Source organism: Trichosurus vulpecula, chromosome 2 (genome assembly GCF_011100635.1).
Source record: "Trichosurus vulpecula isolate mTriVul1 chromosome 2, mTriVul1.pri, whole genome shotgun sequence".
NCBI classification, from domain to species: Eukaryota; Metazoa; Chordata; class Mammalia; order Diprotodontia; family Phalangeridae; genus Trichosurus; species Trichosurus vulpecula.
This window is the reverse complement of record NC_050574.1, coordinates 218,064,298-218,079,239: the sequence shown is the minus strand read 5'-3', so window position 1 is coordinate 218,079,239 and position 14,942 is coordinate 218,064,298. Positions and strand designations below refer to the sequence as shown.

General features: G+C 36.1%; 1 protein-coding gene across 1 annotated transcript in view; it reads right to left on the bottom strand.

Moving 5' to 3' along the window:
• LOC118835880 (sodium channel protein type 2 subunit alpha-like) overlaps positions 1-14,942 on the bottom strand; it is a 155,729-nt gene that overhangs the window by 62,775 nt on the left and 78,012 nt on the right. Inside the window, exon 14 of the mRNA XM_036743174.1 lies at positions 10,108-10,346. Coding sequence (XP_036599069.1) covers positions 10,108-10,346 — 239 coding nt within the window. The remainder of the gene's footprint in view (positions 1-10,107; positions 10,347-14,942) is intronic.

Genomic DNA, 14,942 nt, shown 5'->3' with positions numbered 1-14,942 from the left:
TAGATTGTTCATTCTTGTCTTTGTCCACTCCAATCCCTAGCACAGTGCCTGATACCCAGTAGGCACTTAATAAATGCTTTTGCTTCATTCATTCATTAAAGAAAATGGCACTGATAATTTATCTGCTTTGTCTCCTCTACTCACAGAGGGCAGGATATGGTCTGACCATATGGATACGACCCTTAGATTTTTTCTTTTATGACCAGAAAGGTCAAGACACCTTTTTCACTGAGCCAACTTAACCCCCAGCATCAGGTTCACATTTCATCTCCAAACTATAACAAGACTGGATACTATATCTGTTGAGTATTTAGTTGATGAGGAATCTTTTTTCCATCCAGGTTAATGGAATATACCTTGGTAAATGCCACTAACTCATATAGAAAACTACTCAATATTCCATAGTATTTGAGATCTCATCTCCATAGTATTCCCTCCTATCGTGCAGATTCATCTCGTGTTACTGTTATCCATACCCTTCCATAAGTTCACCAAAAGTGGTCCAATCAAAGGATTCAAGCTCTTCCTCTTATTTTCTTGACATTGTGAAAATACCAATGGAGTAATAGGCTATTCATCAGTTATCTATCTAGCTACAAAAACATAAGCTGCATAGATGGTTTATCCAACTGCATATCTGAATAATGGACAGGTTTTCCTTCACTGTTCCTGTATGGATTGTTAGGCCAAGCTCTTTTGAGTGATTATGAATCTTATTTAGGAGGCATTCCAGTGTTCCAGATGCTATCAACACAATGTCATCTGCCTACAAGAACAACTGGAGGACCTCAGCATTGGTAGGGATTTTCTCTGCAGTTAAGATTCTGCACTGGATCTCCTTCATGGCATATCTTGTTAAGTATGTACCTCCCTATTTGATATAAGCAGGACCTGTCAAATTAGGTTATCTTTCTTATTGTTTCTTTTAAAGAATCTTTTTTTATTTTTGGCATATGTATGAGAAACATCTTGTTGAAAGAGAGCCTTTAAAGTAGCTGTGGCTGTACTAAATTAAATGATAGCTATAATCAACAAAAAAAAATACAATGAAATCTTGTATTTTCTACATCTTTGGATCAAATATGCCTTGGTAAAAGATGAGGTCTATTATCAAATACCATTGGCAAAGTCTGTCTATATTCCCTTCTAATAACTTCATTACAGATGCCATCAATGCATATATATAGCTTATTTTCAAATATTTTATATAGATGGGAAAAGAAGCACATGGGTAGATAGTTGGTAATGTTTTCTTGGTCGCCTTTTGGAGACAGTAATGTCATTAGATTTTTCTCATCCACACCCCCTTCAGTTATTTATAGAATAGATCCAAAAATATCCTCACAATTATGTGACCTCCTACACGGATCTCTTCTGGGTCACCTTGGTCTAATATAGCTGCTTTTCTCATTCTTATTCTCTTCAGTGCCCTTTCTGCCTCCCCTATGAGCATATTTGGGACTTGGATGTTAGAATCCAAGTATGGTAGCTGATGAAATCCTAATAAAACTGCCCCCAGACCCAATATTCTAATCCTGTATGTCAAAAGTAAATAGCATCATGAGGTTCTTGGTTTCTTTCTCCTTATATTTGGGCCCTGCATATTGAACTTGCCTGTTAGATTTGTGTCTTCCAGACTACATACCGTTGACCTACATTTGATAGCCCATACCCATCCATCATTCCCTGGACGTAGCCTATGCTCAGTTCCAGGCAACTTCCTCCCTGAGACCCATCATGAAAGCTCTATGCTCCTTTTCAGCCTGAAGAAGCTACAGAAGCTGAGACCTTTGTCCCTTTTCCCAAATGAATCTAGGTCCCAGCTCTTTGAGGGGAGAATGATGGAATCCTAATAAAGCTGCCCCCAGCCCCAATATTCTAACTTCCTTATGGGCCCCACTGAACCTACCAGTAGGCATGTCCTGATTTGACTATACAATCTGGCTTTAACCACACCTCCCGCCCCCAGACTCAATACAGCCATTGCCCCTAGCTAGCTACTGCCCCTGGATCCAATTCATACATTTAAACAGTTATGTTCTTGAATTTAACCATAATCACATCATTCATTTAGCCCAAGACAGGATCACAATGCCTAATTACCCATCTTGACCAGACAGGACCACAATAGCTAGCCAATCAGAAAATAGCTCCTCACTGCCTAACCCCTTAAGAAACCCCTCCTGCCTTCTTAATATTCATAATTTCTGTTGTGTAATCAGCATCATTACACTAAAAATTTGCCTGTGTTGTCTTACTAAGTTGCTGGTTCCTCCTGGAACCTAGCCCATTTCTGAGGGGCATCAATCCTCAGTAAATGGTTGTACTTGGATTAAAGGTGGTCTGACTCTGAATCCTTTGAGACTGTGCCACCACAACACACCATGAAACTGCAACAGTAGCTCTACTGTCCTTGATGTGTAAAGAATTAGTTTAGTTATAAGAATCTTTGCAGATTTTTTCTTATCTTCAGAAGGTTGTTGTCTTCTTTCCAGTTTCAGCCTCAAATGTCCTTGGGATGACTTTAATTGGGTCATTCATTAAAACTTTCTTAAACTTCACTGCTTCTCTCTGTTTTGTGAGATGATATTTTTCATACACTTCTACTATTGTCCTCTGTAAGATTTTAGGAGGCCAAGTTTCTTATTTATTTTTATCTTTGCTCTAATGAATCTAATGACTTTGCATCCAATTCAGTAATAACTTACACCTCAATCATTCTAGTCTGTTCAAATATGGTCAGTTGGACTTTTTTGATGCTTGTCATGTTTGACAGCTTCCAATTTTTTTGAAGAAACTATTCTTAGTATACAGGCAAGTGTCTTTTATATAGTATATAAGCCTTTGGCTTCTATTATTCCTTATTCCTGAACCCTATTTTCAAATACAATTTTCCTAATAATTATGTATGTACTGACATCACAAAAGTATATATTGATTAAATTTGGAAAGTATTCCTAAAGAGTCTTTCTACCTTTCCATCTTCTAGAACAAGTATTGGCTACAATTATTTTCACAGTGGCTTTTTTTTTTGCAAATCCTTTTCAACAACATTGTAATATGGGATGACCAAATATCCTGAAAAATAGTATTTCTTTGAATACATGATAAAACCAATTCCTGCATTTACCTTTCCAAGGAGAATCTGTCAGCCACTCTTCCACTGAGTTTCAATTTCCTTTTGATTTCTGGTTTTGTTTTAGAAAATAGAGATTGATATGATTTGTTTCCTCCAGTAGAATGCCCACTCATTTGTTACCGGACAAGATTCTTATATGTAGTGCACTAACAACTAAGTTAATGCTTATAGGCAGGCTAATAACTATGTTTCTTATCCCCTTTGCCCCCTTCTGCACTGCTCTGCCACCGTTACTGCAGCAGAAGGGGACTATACAGGACTAACAGCCCTTTTGTATTTTTCTTTATTTCATGGATTACTATGGTCAAAGAACTCATCTCCAAGTGACTGGTTTAATAGTGATGAGCCTGTTCATACTGAGCAAGGCTATTCCTTGGAAAGCAGGCATATTCTGATGTCAATGACATACCCAAAGTTACTCCAACATGATAGAAACTTCCAGTTCTTCATTCCATAGGTATAACCTTCAAGAACTGAAAGTTCCCTTTATGCTACAATGAAGCATTAGAGTAGGACTTTGGGGGAAGCAGAGAATTTCAATGAAGAAGTACTTGAACACGGAGTGACTGAGACGATGCACAGCTAACCTTAATGCTCTGTAAAAAAACCAAATCCAATGAACTTATAATTCCTCTAAAAGTGGGAGGCTCTGTAAGCTGTGATGCCTTTAAACATGTAAAGGTTAAGATTGTTGGGTTAGAGTCTAGTACCTGCTGGTTTGATTCCTTCCCAAATAATGAGGAAAGCTGTTGAAAATTCTGGACTCTATAGTATAGGAGAGAAGTACCCTGTAGGTGCCCCAACTCTCATCTTCCTAATTGTTCTGTGAAGGACATTTTCTTTTGTGTTTTGAAATGAATAACAAGATTTAACTTCTGCCACAAGATTATTCCATCTTTACCAATCTCTAATCCAATGAAAAAGAAGAAACACTAGTGAGAACTGTTACACACTACAATTATCCAAGGGAAAGAACATGGAGAGCCCTACTTTAACTCTACTGCAACTTAACTAGGGTTAGTTAGAATACCTTTGGTAACAAAATCAGTAAGCTGCCATTGTCCTAAAGCCAGTCCTAAATCCAATTAAGCACAATGGGAATAAAAAGGCAAAGGTAACGGAGAAAGAACCCTCAAATCCTTCTATATAGTATTTTGCCTGAAGAGTCATGGAAAAGTAGCTTGTGTAATGATCTGGGGCTGCTCCTATAGCCTATTAAACCTTAAAGCTGGACTCAAACTTATAAATTCAGCCCTGCTCTAGAATCTGGAATCTTCTATTTCTACATAAGAGAATATAAAGAGCTCCATCAATAACTCACTGACTTAGGACTTGTGACTGTTCCTACTCTGAATTTGATGTTTTAGTCCTCTAGTAACTGCGTTTCTCCCTTGGACCTCAATTCCTCTTTGACTAAGTCCCCACTTTGTCCCCTCAGTTCCTCTGTGACTGAATCTCTGCATAGTACTTCAGTTCTCATAAATCATAGGAAATCAAAAGACTTTGAAGAGGTAGGGACTTTAGAGATGGTCCAGACGAACTACTTTACTTTAAAGAAATAGGAAACTGAAACCCAGAAATGTAACTTGTCTAAAGTCACACCACTAGTAAGTAGCAGCTCCAGAATGCAGAGACCCAAATCCTCTTACTCCAAATCTAATGTTCTTTCTGCTAAGCTATTATGCCTTGTCCTTCCATGTTTCTAACCTTTAGATTTCCTTCCATTGAACCCCAGTTTTATTGTTGAACGCGCCACCATATTTTCAGTCTTCCAGGTTCATAATGTCACTATTATTCTGAACTCTTCACTCTTCCTCACCCCAAATATCTAATCAGTTGCTAAATTTTGCTATTTCTGCTTTGACAACATCTCTAATATTAACCCCTTTTCTTTATTCACACAGCTACTTCCCTAGAATGGATGCTCATCACCTCTAGCCAAGATTATTGCAACAGTCTCCTCATTGTTCTCCCTGTCCCAAGGCTCTTACTATTCCAGTCCATCCTAAACGTGGCAGTCAAAACAATTTTCCTTAAGGCAACTTCTTTTGATAGTATTGTGACTATGTGCCTCCCCTTCATAACTCCCTCAAGTGGCTGCCTTTTGACTTGAGGATAAAATAAACTCTTCTGTTTAGTTTTTAAAGCCCTACCTAGTCTGGTCTCCATCTATCTTTCCAGCCCCTTTGACCATGACTCCCCCTCCCCCTTCAGTACTCCGTGATTCAGCCAAATTGGATTTCTCTTTGTTCCTCACACATAACACTCCATCTCCCATCTCTGGGCCTTTGAACTGGCCATCCCATTTATCGAGAATACAAGCTCTCCTTTCCTCTGTCTCATAATTGTCTTAATTTAAGATGTATTTTTATTTTGTGTATATATCTTGTATTTATTTATTTTTCTATGAATATGTTTGTATCCCACCAGAATGCAAGCTACATTTTTCTGTTTGTATTCCCAGTGCCTAGTACAGTGGTTGGCACATAGCTTATTGAATGATTGACTTCTTGAACTGTTTGTACGTGCATGAACTTCTGATGTTTTCAGTACCAGCTGGGGAGATAGCAAGGTCACTCTGTGGCTAGAGCACTTGACCTACAGTCTGGAATCAAATTTGAGTTTAAGTCTACTATCAGATGCTTACTAGCTATGTGACTCTGGACAAGTCATTTAACTGCTGGCTGCCTCAGTGTCCCCATCTGTAAAATAGGGTTAATAATATCACCTACCCCCACTCCCAGGTTATTGTAAGGATAAAATGAGATAATATTTGCAAAACACCTTACAAACCTTAAAGCGCTATGTAAATGCTACTTATTACTATTATAATTATTATTAATATTGTTATCGTTACCAGAGAGCATCAGCAACCCTTTTCTTTTTCATTTTCTACCTGCTTGAGTCACTGCCAATTTGACAGCAGAGTTCAGGCACCACTTCAGGTGACTGTCTTAATTCCCTACAGAATAGTAACGGCTTTACTCTTGCTGACCAACAGTTCATCTGTGAGAGATAACTAAAGTTACGTTTCACTTTGTGTCCATGGAACAGAGTAAAACTAATGGGTCCTTGAAACCATGACCTTGACTTAAGTAGCATTAGTCCCTAATCCCGTGATTCCCAACCCTAGTATAAAGGAAGTATGCTTTAGGGAAAGAGCATTAGATTATACATCAGAAACTAAAACTGATTAGAACTGAGATCATACCACTTACTACTTGTGGAGCCTTGTGCAAAGCATCTAATCTCTCTGTGCCCCTAATCTGTAAAAGAGAACTAGACTACATTATGTCTAAGAAACTTTTTGGTTTTAAATCTATTTGCTTTCCAACACTAACTTTGTGACCTTATTACCCTATAATCGACTCATTTTCTCCCCAGTAAACTCTCAAGTTCTTTGACTGATTTAGCTGCTAGCTGCTTTGGAAATCATGCAGAAACAACCTAACATTCATGACTCAGGCAATTTGAAGGAGTATGTGTTTGTTTGGTGTTGTCATTTGTAAAACATAGACACATGCATAAAGCTTAGGATGAAGATGGTTTAAGACATGGTATTTACTTTGCTGATCCTAAAAGAACGTGCTATAAAGTACTCTATAGATGTGGCAATCCATTTTATTGATATTAATATTTATTTTATATTAAATATATTGATGAAATTATATAATATTTAAATATCTCTGAATAAAGCTACCATGATAACTACAGTTACATCCTTATCTAAATATCAAATGTCACGTGGGTATATGTATTGGAATATAAAATACATGCTAGCTTGTAGACTATATACTATATAGTTACATGGTTTCTACTAAGAGAAGAATAAGGAAATATTTGTGATTAAGCATAGGATCCAAAGATGAATCAGGAAACAGTAAGAACCAGTTCCTTTTAGTAAGATCAAATCACTAGTCTTGAATTACATCCTCTGGAAAATGGAAGAACTAACGGATATGACTATTGCGCCCCTATCAGTGATCTCTGAAAGGTTACATAGAACTAGTAAAGCCATATCAGACTGGAAAAAGAAAAACATTGCGCAGTGGATGAACTTTAGAAGCAATACTTGTTAAGTACTACACATGAATTAGAGAAATCAGCTCAAAGGCACAAAGTGGGGAGACATAGCTATTTAGCAGTTTTTCTGAATAAAAGGTAGGGGTTTTAGTAGTCATAGGGCTCAGCATGAATCAAGAGAATTATACAAGCAGCCAAAAACTAATGCAAATTTAGGATGAATTAAGATAGACATAATGTCCAGAATCAGAGAGGTGACAATCCCATTGTGCTCTGTCTTAGTCATATGAGATCAAGAGTATTGTATTGCGATCAGGGGGTATTTTCAGAAGGATCCTGATAAACAGACACTACAGTGAAGGGCCTTGAGATTGTGTCATATAAAGATCATTGAGGAACTAGGTATGTTTAGCTTGGAGAAAACTTAAGGATTACATGATTATGTGTTCAAATATTTGAAGGGCTGTCATTGGAAAAGAAATTTGAATTGTTCTTTTTATCCAAGAGGGAGGACCTAGACAAGGAAGTTGCAGAGAGACAGATTGAGGATTGATAAAAAGGAAAACTTTCTTTCAAGAAGTGTCCAAACATACAGTGGATTTCCTCAGAAGATAGTGGGTTCCCTGCTCACTAGAGATACTGAAGGAAAGGCTGGATTACCACTTCATAGCAGTGTTGTAGAGGGGATTCTTGATCAGGTAGAAGTTGGACTAGACAGTTTCCATGGTGTTTTACATCTTTAAGATCATGTGATTCAATGATTCATCAGGGGTCTTTCTTTGTTATACTAAAATAATAGTGATAATAAATAGCTCACATTTATATAGTGCCTACTGTGTACAAGGCGAAGGCTTTACAATTATTATTACCTTTGATCCTCACAGCAACCCTGGGAGGAAGGTGTTACTATGGTTCTACTTTTACAGATGAAGAAACTGAGGCAGACAGCAGTTAAATGACTTGCTCAGGGTCATACAGCTTATAAGTGGTCTGAAGCTGGATTTGAACTTAGGTCTTCCTGACTCCAGGCTCCACCTACCTGCCCCTACAACATTTTGGTAATACCATATTTTTACTGCTTTATATCCTTTAATTGCTTTAATCTGATGAATTTTTAAACATGGAAAACATACATACTAAATATAATTTAACAAAATATACAACTATCCTAAGCAAGACCAGAGCAAGTTTCACCTGAGAGTCAACAAAATTCCATTTTCTCCCACCAAAGAAACCCTTAGAATCTTTCATTCTTAGTAAGACAAAAATGCAAATTATCAAAAGTTATTATACACACAAAAAGTTTTGTAGACCACAGAGTGCTATATAAATAAAAATAAATAAATTATTCATGATCCCCCTCCACCATCACAACAATAACAATAATGACCCACATATTGTCCTTTATTGAAAAATTAAAAGGGATTTATAGAATCCTGGTATGTTATACCAGGGTTACCTGAAAGGGTTCAGGTAACGTATCCTTTGGCCGAATGACTATTCATTGTAGTGGTCCACAGTACTTGTCTTTTTTCTTTCTTTTTGTTTTCTTTCACTCACTCCATTTCCTCCCATGTATAATCTACTTGTTAAAATATCACCTGTCCTTTTATGCTTAGCTCAAAAGCTATTTCTTCCATGAAGCCTCTTTGATCACTACTGCAAGTCATTCTCTTTCCTTCCTTTGTTTGTACCCTTCTCTCACAGAATTTATAACATTACTCTTCATTATAGTTATTTCCCTATATCATCATCTTATCTATTAAATCATATACTTCTTGACAGCATAGGTCATATCTTATTCTTCTTTATTAAATGGACACAGGACACCTAACTCAGTAACTGGTAAATAGTAGATTTCAATAAATATTTGTTGAAGAGATGAACGAATGAATTCAAACTAACCTACATCTATATGTCCAGGAATAGCTCCTACATGAATTCTTCTCCAACTACTCCAATTCACACTTTCTTTGGACTTCTATTGCACTTATAGTCAAGTATCTCACAGTTGACCATGTAATCTTCCTGTCTTTTCACGTAAGCTAATTTTACCTTCCCAGCTAGCACCATAAGTGACGATAAATGCAATGCCCTTTCCTTCTAAATGAAATCTGTTACTGGAGTGATTTATTGATTCCATTTGCTTTAAACTTGAATACTGTTGGATTTGCATGTGCTAGAAAAAAATAAGATAAAAACTGGAATTTATCTGTATGGTCTTCATTGAAGGAACTTAAGGACATGAGCATAAAACACATATTATAAAAAATCACTAAGCTTTAGCCTAAAAATATAGTTTCTAACTGGTTAGAAAAAAGATTTAGTAATGTGTAAAGAGAGAAGGTGGTTATTTCAGAGACTAGGAATTTGATTTATATTGTGGTAAAATTTTTGGCTTATGTTTATATAACTTGCTTTTAATTTATTTCCAATATATGTACATGCATAATTGTCAAGCTTAAACTTAAGGAAACTTAAACATTTTTAGAATGATGTATGGAAATAATAATCCATATAATATAATTCCCCATCCCCCACCTACTCCTTCAGAACCTTACAAATGACTTTTTGAAATTTACTTAAATGAATAAGATATACGTAGCTTCTACTCTGTAAGCAAGTGTAGATATGCCCTAATGAAAATATTCTGTTTTTTCAGAATTTTTGGTGCCATATTTTCTCAGAAATTAGTAATCACCTCTATGAGGTAATTTACTTTCATTTCTAATCAAGGAGTATGTTACTTAAAAATCTTTAACTGGCTTCACAAATACATTTTATTTAAACTTTATTTTAAGCATTTTTGCTGTGATCGGTATAACTGGTCAACAATAACAGCAATTCCAAGTTTAGTTTGAGCCTGCAGAATAAAAAATGGGATCCAGTAGGGCATTAGCGTTTTCTTTTAAAGAGAAAAGGTACACTCAAGCAGTCAGTCTTACCAGATTTCCTACATAAAGCACCCCACTAAACTGTTCAGTCATAGGATAATGTTCCATGGCCATGAACAGAGTATTCAGGACAATGCAGATGGTAATCGCCAGGTCAACAAATGGGTCCATCACAATGAGACTGACGATGTGCTTCACTTTTAGCCATGGTTCACAGCAATCCCAGATTAAACATGTGTTAGCAAATTTATACCAGCATGGTGGGCATTTCTGTCTGGATTCTTCAAGTTCTGGAAGAAAAAGGGAGGAATATTCATGAATATAGTACTCAATATGTTTCATGTTAAACAGCGTCTGGCTTAAAATTTAAGGGAAAAAATGCTAAAATGATATGATGAGCTAAAGATAAGGAAATCTTACCTACCGAGACCTTAGCCAATGAGATTAAAGCAGGTTGTAATTTAAGATGGATTTTGTGGCAATCTCATATTGGTTTATAGTGTGGATGGGTCAGTGATATCTTGTATTCTTTGCACATTACAAAGTGGAGAAATTATAATTTCCTATCTGAATTCCATCTGCAGCCTTCAACTACCAGACAATAATCTTCAATTTTTGCAACAAAAAGACAGAATGTCTGCCACAACATGCCAGTCAGAAACCCACAAATCAGGCTCACAAGATGGAATTGCACATTAAGCCTTCTAAGCCTCTCCCTCCCCCATCACACACACACCTTCCACATTTCGCTGCTAACTAAAGACCACAAGAAATGAAAGTCTATGTGCTTCCATTATTAATACAAATCGTTGGGGAATTAGTCTTCTCATTAATCAGCTCTTAAATTATATGATATGGTCTTCACCTCTGCCCTATAGAAATTTTTTTAATATGCCTGTTCAAGTGCCACCTTCTACATGAAGCCTTTCCTTATTCCCTGAACTGCCACCTGGTATCTACTTACTATATGCCTTTGCAAAACCTGTTTCAAAAGCCTGTCCTACAGAGGCAATCAAAACCGTTGCTTTCTTTTTAAGAAGCCAAGATGCTAGGGATTATAGTTTTAACTTTCATTAGATGAAGTGTTTCTTCCTACAAACTCAGGGAGAATGGGGGATTATTCTCGATTCATGAGGATTATGAGGATTTTGTAGAAAAGGCATAGAGAAAGAAGATGAGGGGAAATACCTTTCCTTGAAATTTCAACTTATTTTATGAAGAAACATTATAAAGAAATTTTTATGAAGAATGAGTCTAACAAGAGACTATTAAGAACGAGGATTTGAAAGAAAAGCAAACTAAAATTTTCCTGTCACATCTGTTGAGATACAGAGAGTATAAAGAGAAAGAAGATAGACATATCTTACTTTAGGAAACTGCTGTAACCATTACCTTGTGAAGAAAAACTTTGTTATCTTGAGTGAACTAAATGGTATGGGACTTTGTTCTCAGAAGTAAAGTAACTCTGTGAACATTCTTGCAGCTAAAATACTGCATGTCTATTTTATTATTATTAACTTGTGTTAATAAATTGTATATCTAATAACTTTAATATTTACTTAATCCAAGGAGATTGTGAGAAACATAAGTAATTACAATTTGGAAAAGAAGTTTCTCTAATTTACTGAATAAATACTAATTGATGAACTGCCAGGGGTTCTGAGCTTGATTGAGACATATGTTGAAATTTTAATAATTTATGAGGAAACATAGTCTTGGATTGCTTTCGAGTTCAGGATTTTAAGATTTAAGTATGAGAAGGAATCAAGTATCAGGCTGAGGAGCAACTGATAAGTGAGGGTCATTGACCAAAGTAGGGGTAATCTTGCTACCGCTGCAACACATAGATGGACACGTTTACCTCCCTTGATAGAATGTAAAGTCCTTAAGAACATGGCCATTTGATTTTTGTCTCTGTACCCCTAGGACCAAGCATAGTGCCTGACACATAGCAAATACTTAATATGTGCTTGTTAACAGATTGACTAAATGGGATTTTGTTTTTAATTCTGTCCAAGTTCTACACTAACAGCTGATCATTCCTAACAATTTAATTGAGATCAGTGCCTCTTACTAAACCCACACTGCACTCCCAACAAAATGTATTTGACATTCTATCAGCTTGGATAACTCACATTCAAAACTATAATCCTCAGTCAATCGATTCACTATAACCACAGGAATATAAAATGGACAATTGAGATCACAATTAACTAACTATTGCTAATTACACTTACTAAATTTTCAATTTCCTAAAGATATAGTTGTGTGTCTTACAAAAACCATCTGTAGTCAGTGAACCTGGGTTGCACTCCACTATTTACTAGTCATATGACTTGTGACAAATCATTTAAGTTCTTTGAGATTTAGTCTCCTCATTTATGAAATATGCACTGAATTATTTGTCTTACTTTTTGTTATCAGAATCAAATAAGGTAACAGTAAAATGATGATTAAATTCTATATGAATAGATAAATACACTTTTTAGGGCTCAATGCAGTACTTTTAGTAGCTAACACAGTAGATAATTAATAAATATTTGTTGAATACATAAAGTGAGCAGTCTTCAAAATTGTTAAATGTCTACAAATTGCTTGTCTCCTCAAATGTCAAAACTATTAACGCACAGTTTTATTCTAACTCAGAACACCACAAATTTTAACTGGTAAAAGCCATCTTTAACAGTCAGTAAGAGCTTACAGATATCAAATGTGTAGCCTTCATTTTATAGACACATTCTAGAATTCAAATGGTAACCTGGTGCTGTACATTGATTAATGGGTAGATTTGCATTTACTATTATAAAATATTCTCAAGCACAATGGATCATGAAACATCAACAGTTGTTGCTTATTCATGAAACAAAACAGAAAGCAATAAAATCCTTTTCCGGTATACTTTGTTACCTTTTCTCCCCTAATACGCTATTAAAATTCGCAAAAATCACCATCTGCTTTTCATTTGGTAAAAGAACATAAATTTTGTAGAAGAAAGAGAAGAGATCAAATAGGGAAATCCAGCATTGCATCTACAGAGCAGGCTCTGTTAATCCTCACACCAGATAAATTTGGGCACTAGAATAAAATCATATTTGTATAATACATCCCACAAAGTGAATATAAAACAATATAACCAGCAAAGGCCTAAGAACTACAGCCATCTCTCAATTATCTATGTGGATTAAATATACAGTGGATTAGCCACAGTAAACATTTAATCTTTTCCACTCAAAGGGCTTCTAATTTACTTCCTAACCCTTTCACTGATATATATTCAAGAAATACAAGCTAAACTTAATATGAGGCAAAGCAAAATAATGCAATGCATTTTAAAATAAAAACAATTTTGAATTGTTTCCTCTCTTTGGGTCAACCATGCTACCGTAACCTTATATTATCCCGGATAATTAAGACTTGACTGTAGTAATAGAAAAAAAAGGGGTCATGGTGGGGTCAGATCAACAAAGTGCCACTTAACAAAATAAAGGTAAACAAACCTAAAGTTAGACATAGAAGGAACGTATTTTCAAACAATAAGATTACACGAATATAACATTACCATGCTACCATTTCTGGGGAACCAGAAAGTTATAGATTATGGCTACAAAAGTTAGATGTCAACTACTTTCCTGACACACAGCCTGTTAGGAACCTCAACTTGAAAAGTCTGGATGTTACTGTATAAGGGAGAATCAGATTCTCACTCTGCATAACTAATGGAAAACAGGATGAAAAAGTTAGTGATCAATCCAAAAGTCACAGAGTCATAAAACTGAATCTTTCTAACAAATACTGGGGAAAAAGTAAAACTTTCTGCACTTAGAAGTCACCATTGGCCACCTGTTTCTAACTTTCCAGTGTATTTATATGATATAGGCATCTGCATTTGTGTCTTATCCCTGTATTGTAAATTCCATGGGGGTGAAGTTCTTATTTAAACTCCTGTCTCTCCCAGTGCCTCATCCAGGATTCTGCTCATCATCTGAGCTCAAATATTGAATGTATGAATGAATCTATTCCTGGGTCATATTTCCATTCTATGCGCCATTCTTTATAGATTCCAAATGAGTGAGTTCTTGGTGTATTCATTTTGAAAGCTATAACTTTTAATGATTAGAAGAGCCCAATTCTGTGGTGCTTTTTTTTTTCTAAATAACTTCTTATATTTATTGAAAATCAATAGTACTGAAAGTGCAAAGCATTACTATTATTTTGACTTACCCTGTCTCCTTCTCTACTTCCTGCTTTAGGGAGCAGCCATGCTGCTGACATCGGTAGCAGAACCACTGGCAGCTTCCTCTCAGTGGTTTTGCTATGGCAAGGAGCAGAAGCCCAGAGAATCTTCAAAAGACTTTACCTGGAGGGACAGGGAGGAGCAAGCTACTGGCAGCTGGGGGAGGAGAAGGAGTGCAAGCTAATGGCAGGCGAGGTTAGGGAAGAACGTACTAGAGTTTAATATTCCAGTAGAAATCAGTGAAAAGATTTCTGCTACTGCATTAGGACATCAAGAAAATGGGGACTTGTCATATCGATTACATGACTGTGATAAATACTGTATAGCTACACTTCTAGGATTTTTATGGTTGTGACTTCTAGGCTTCTGACACTTAAAAAAATTTCAACGAGTCTTCATTTAGACTGAAAAAAAAAATCCAGCAAGAATCTGCTTGATATTGTGAGAAACTGAATTAACTATAAAACAATGCATACACACACACACACACACACACACACACACACACACACCCTTAAAACCCATTCAGTCTCTACAAGGTCACATGAGAAAGGTTAGAACATAAGGCACACAGACGTATTCCCAAAATCATGGGAGGCAAAGTTTGAGTCCACTTACAGTATGGAACGAAATGAAAATGCCACCAGAAGTG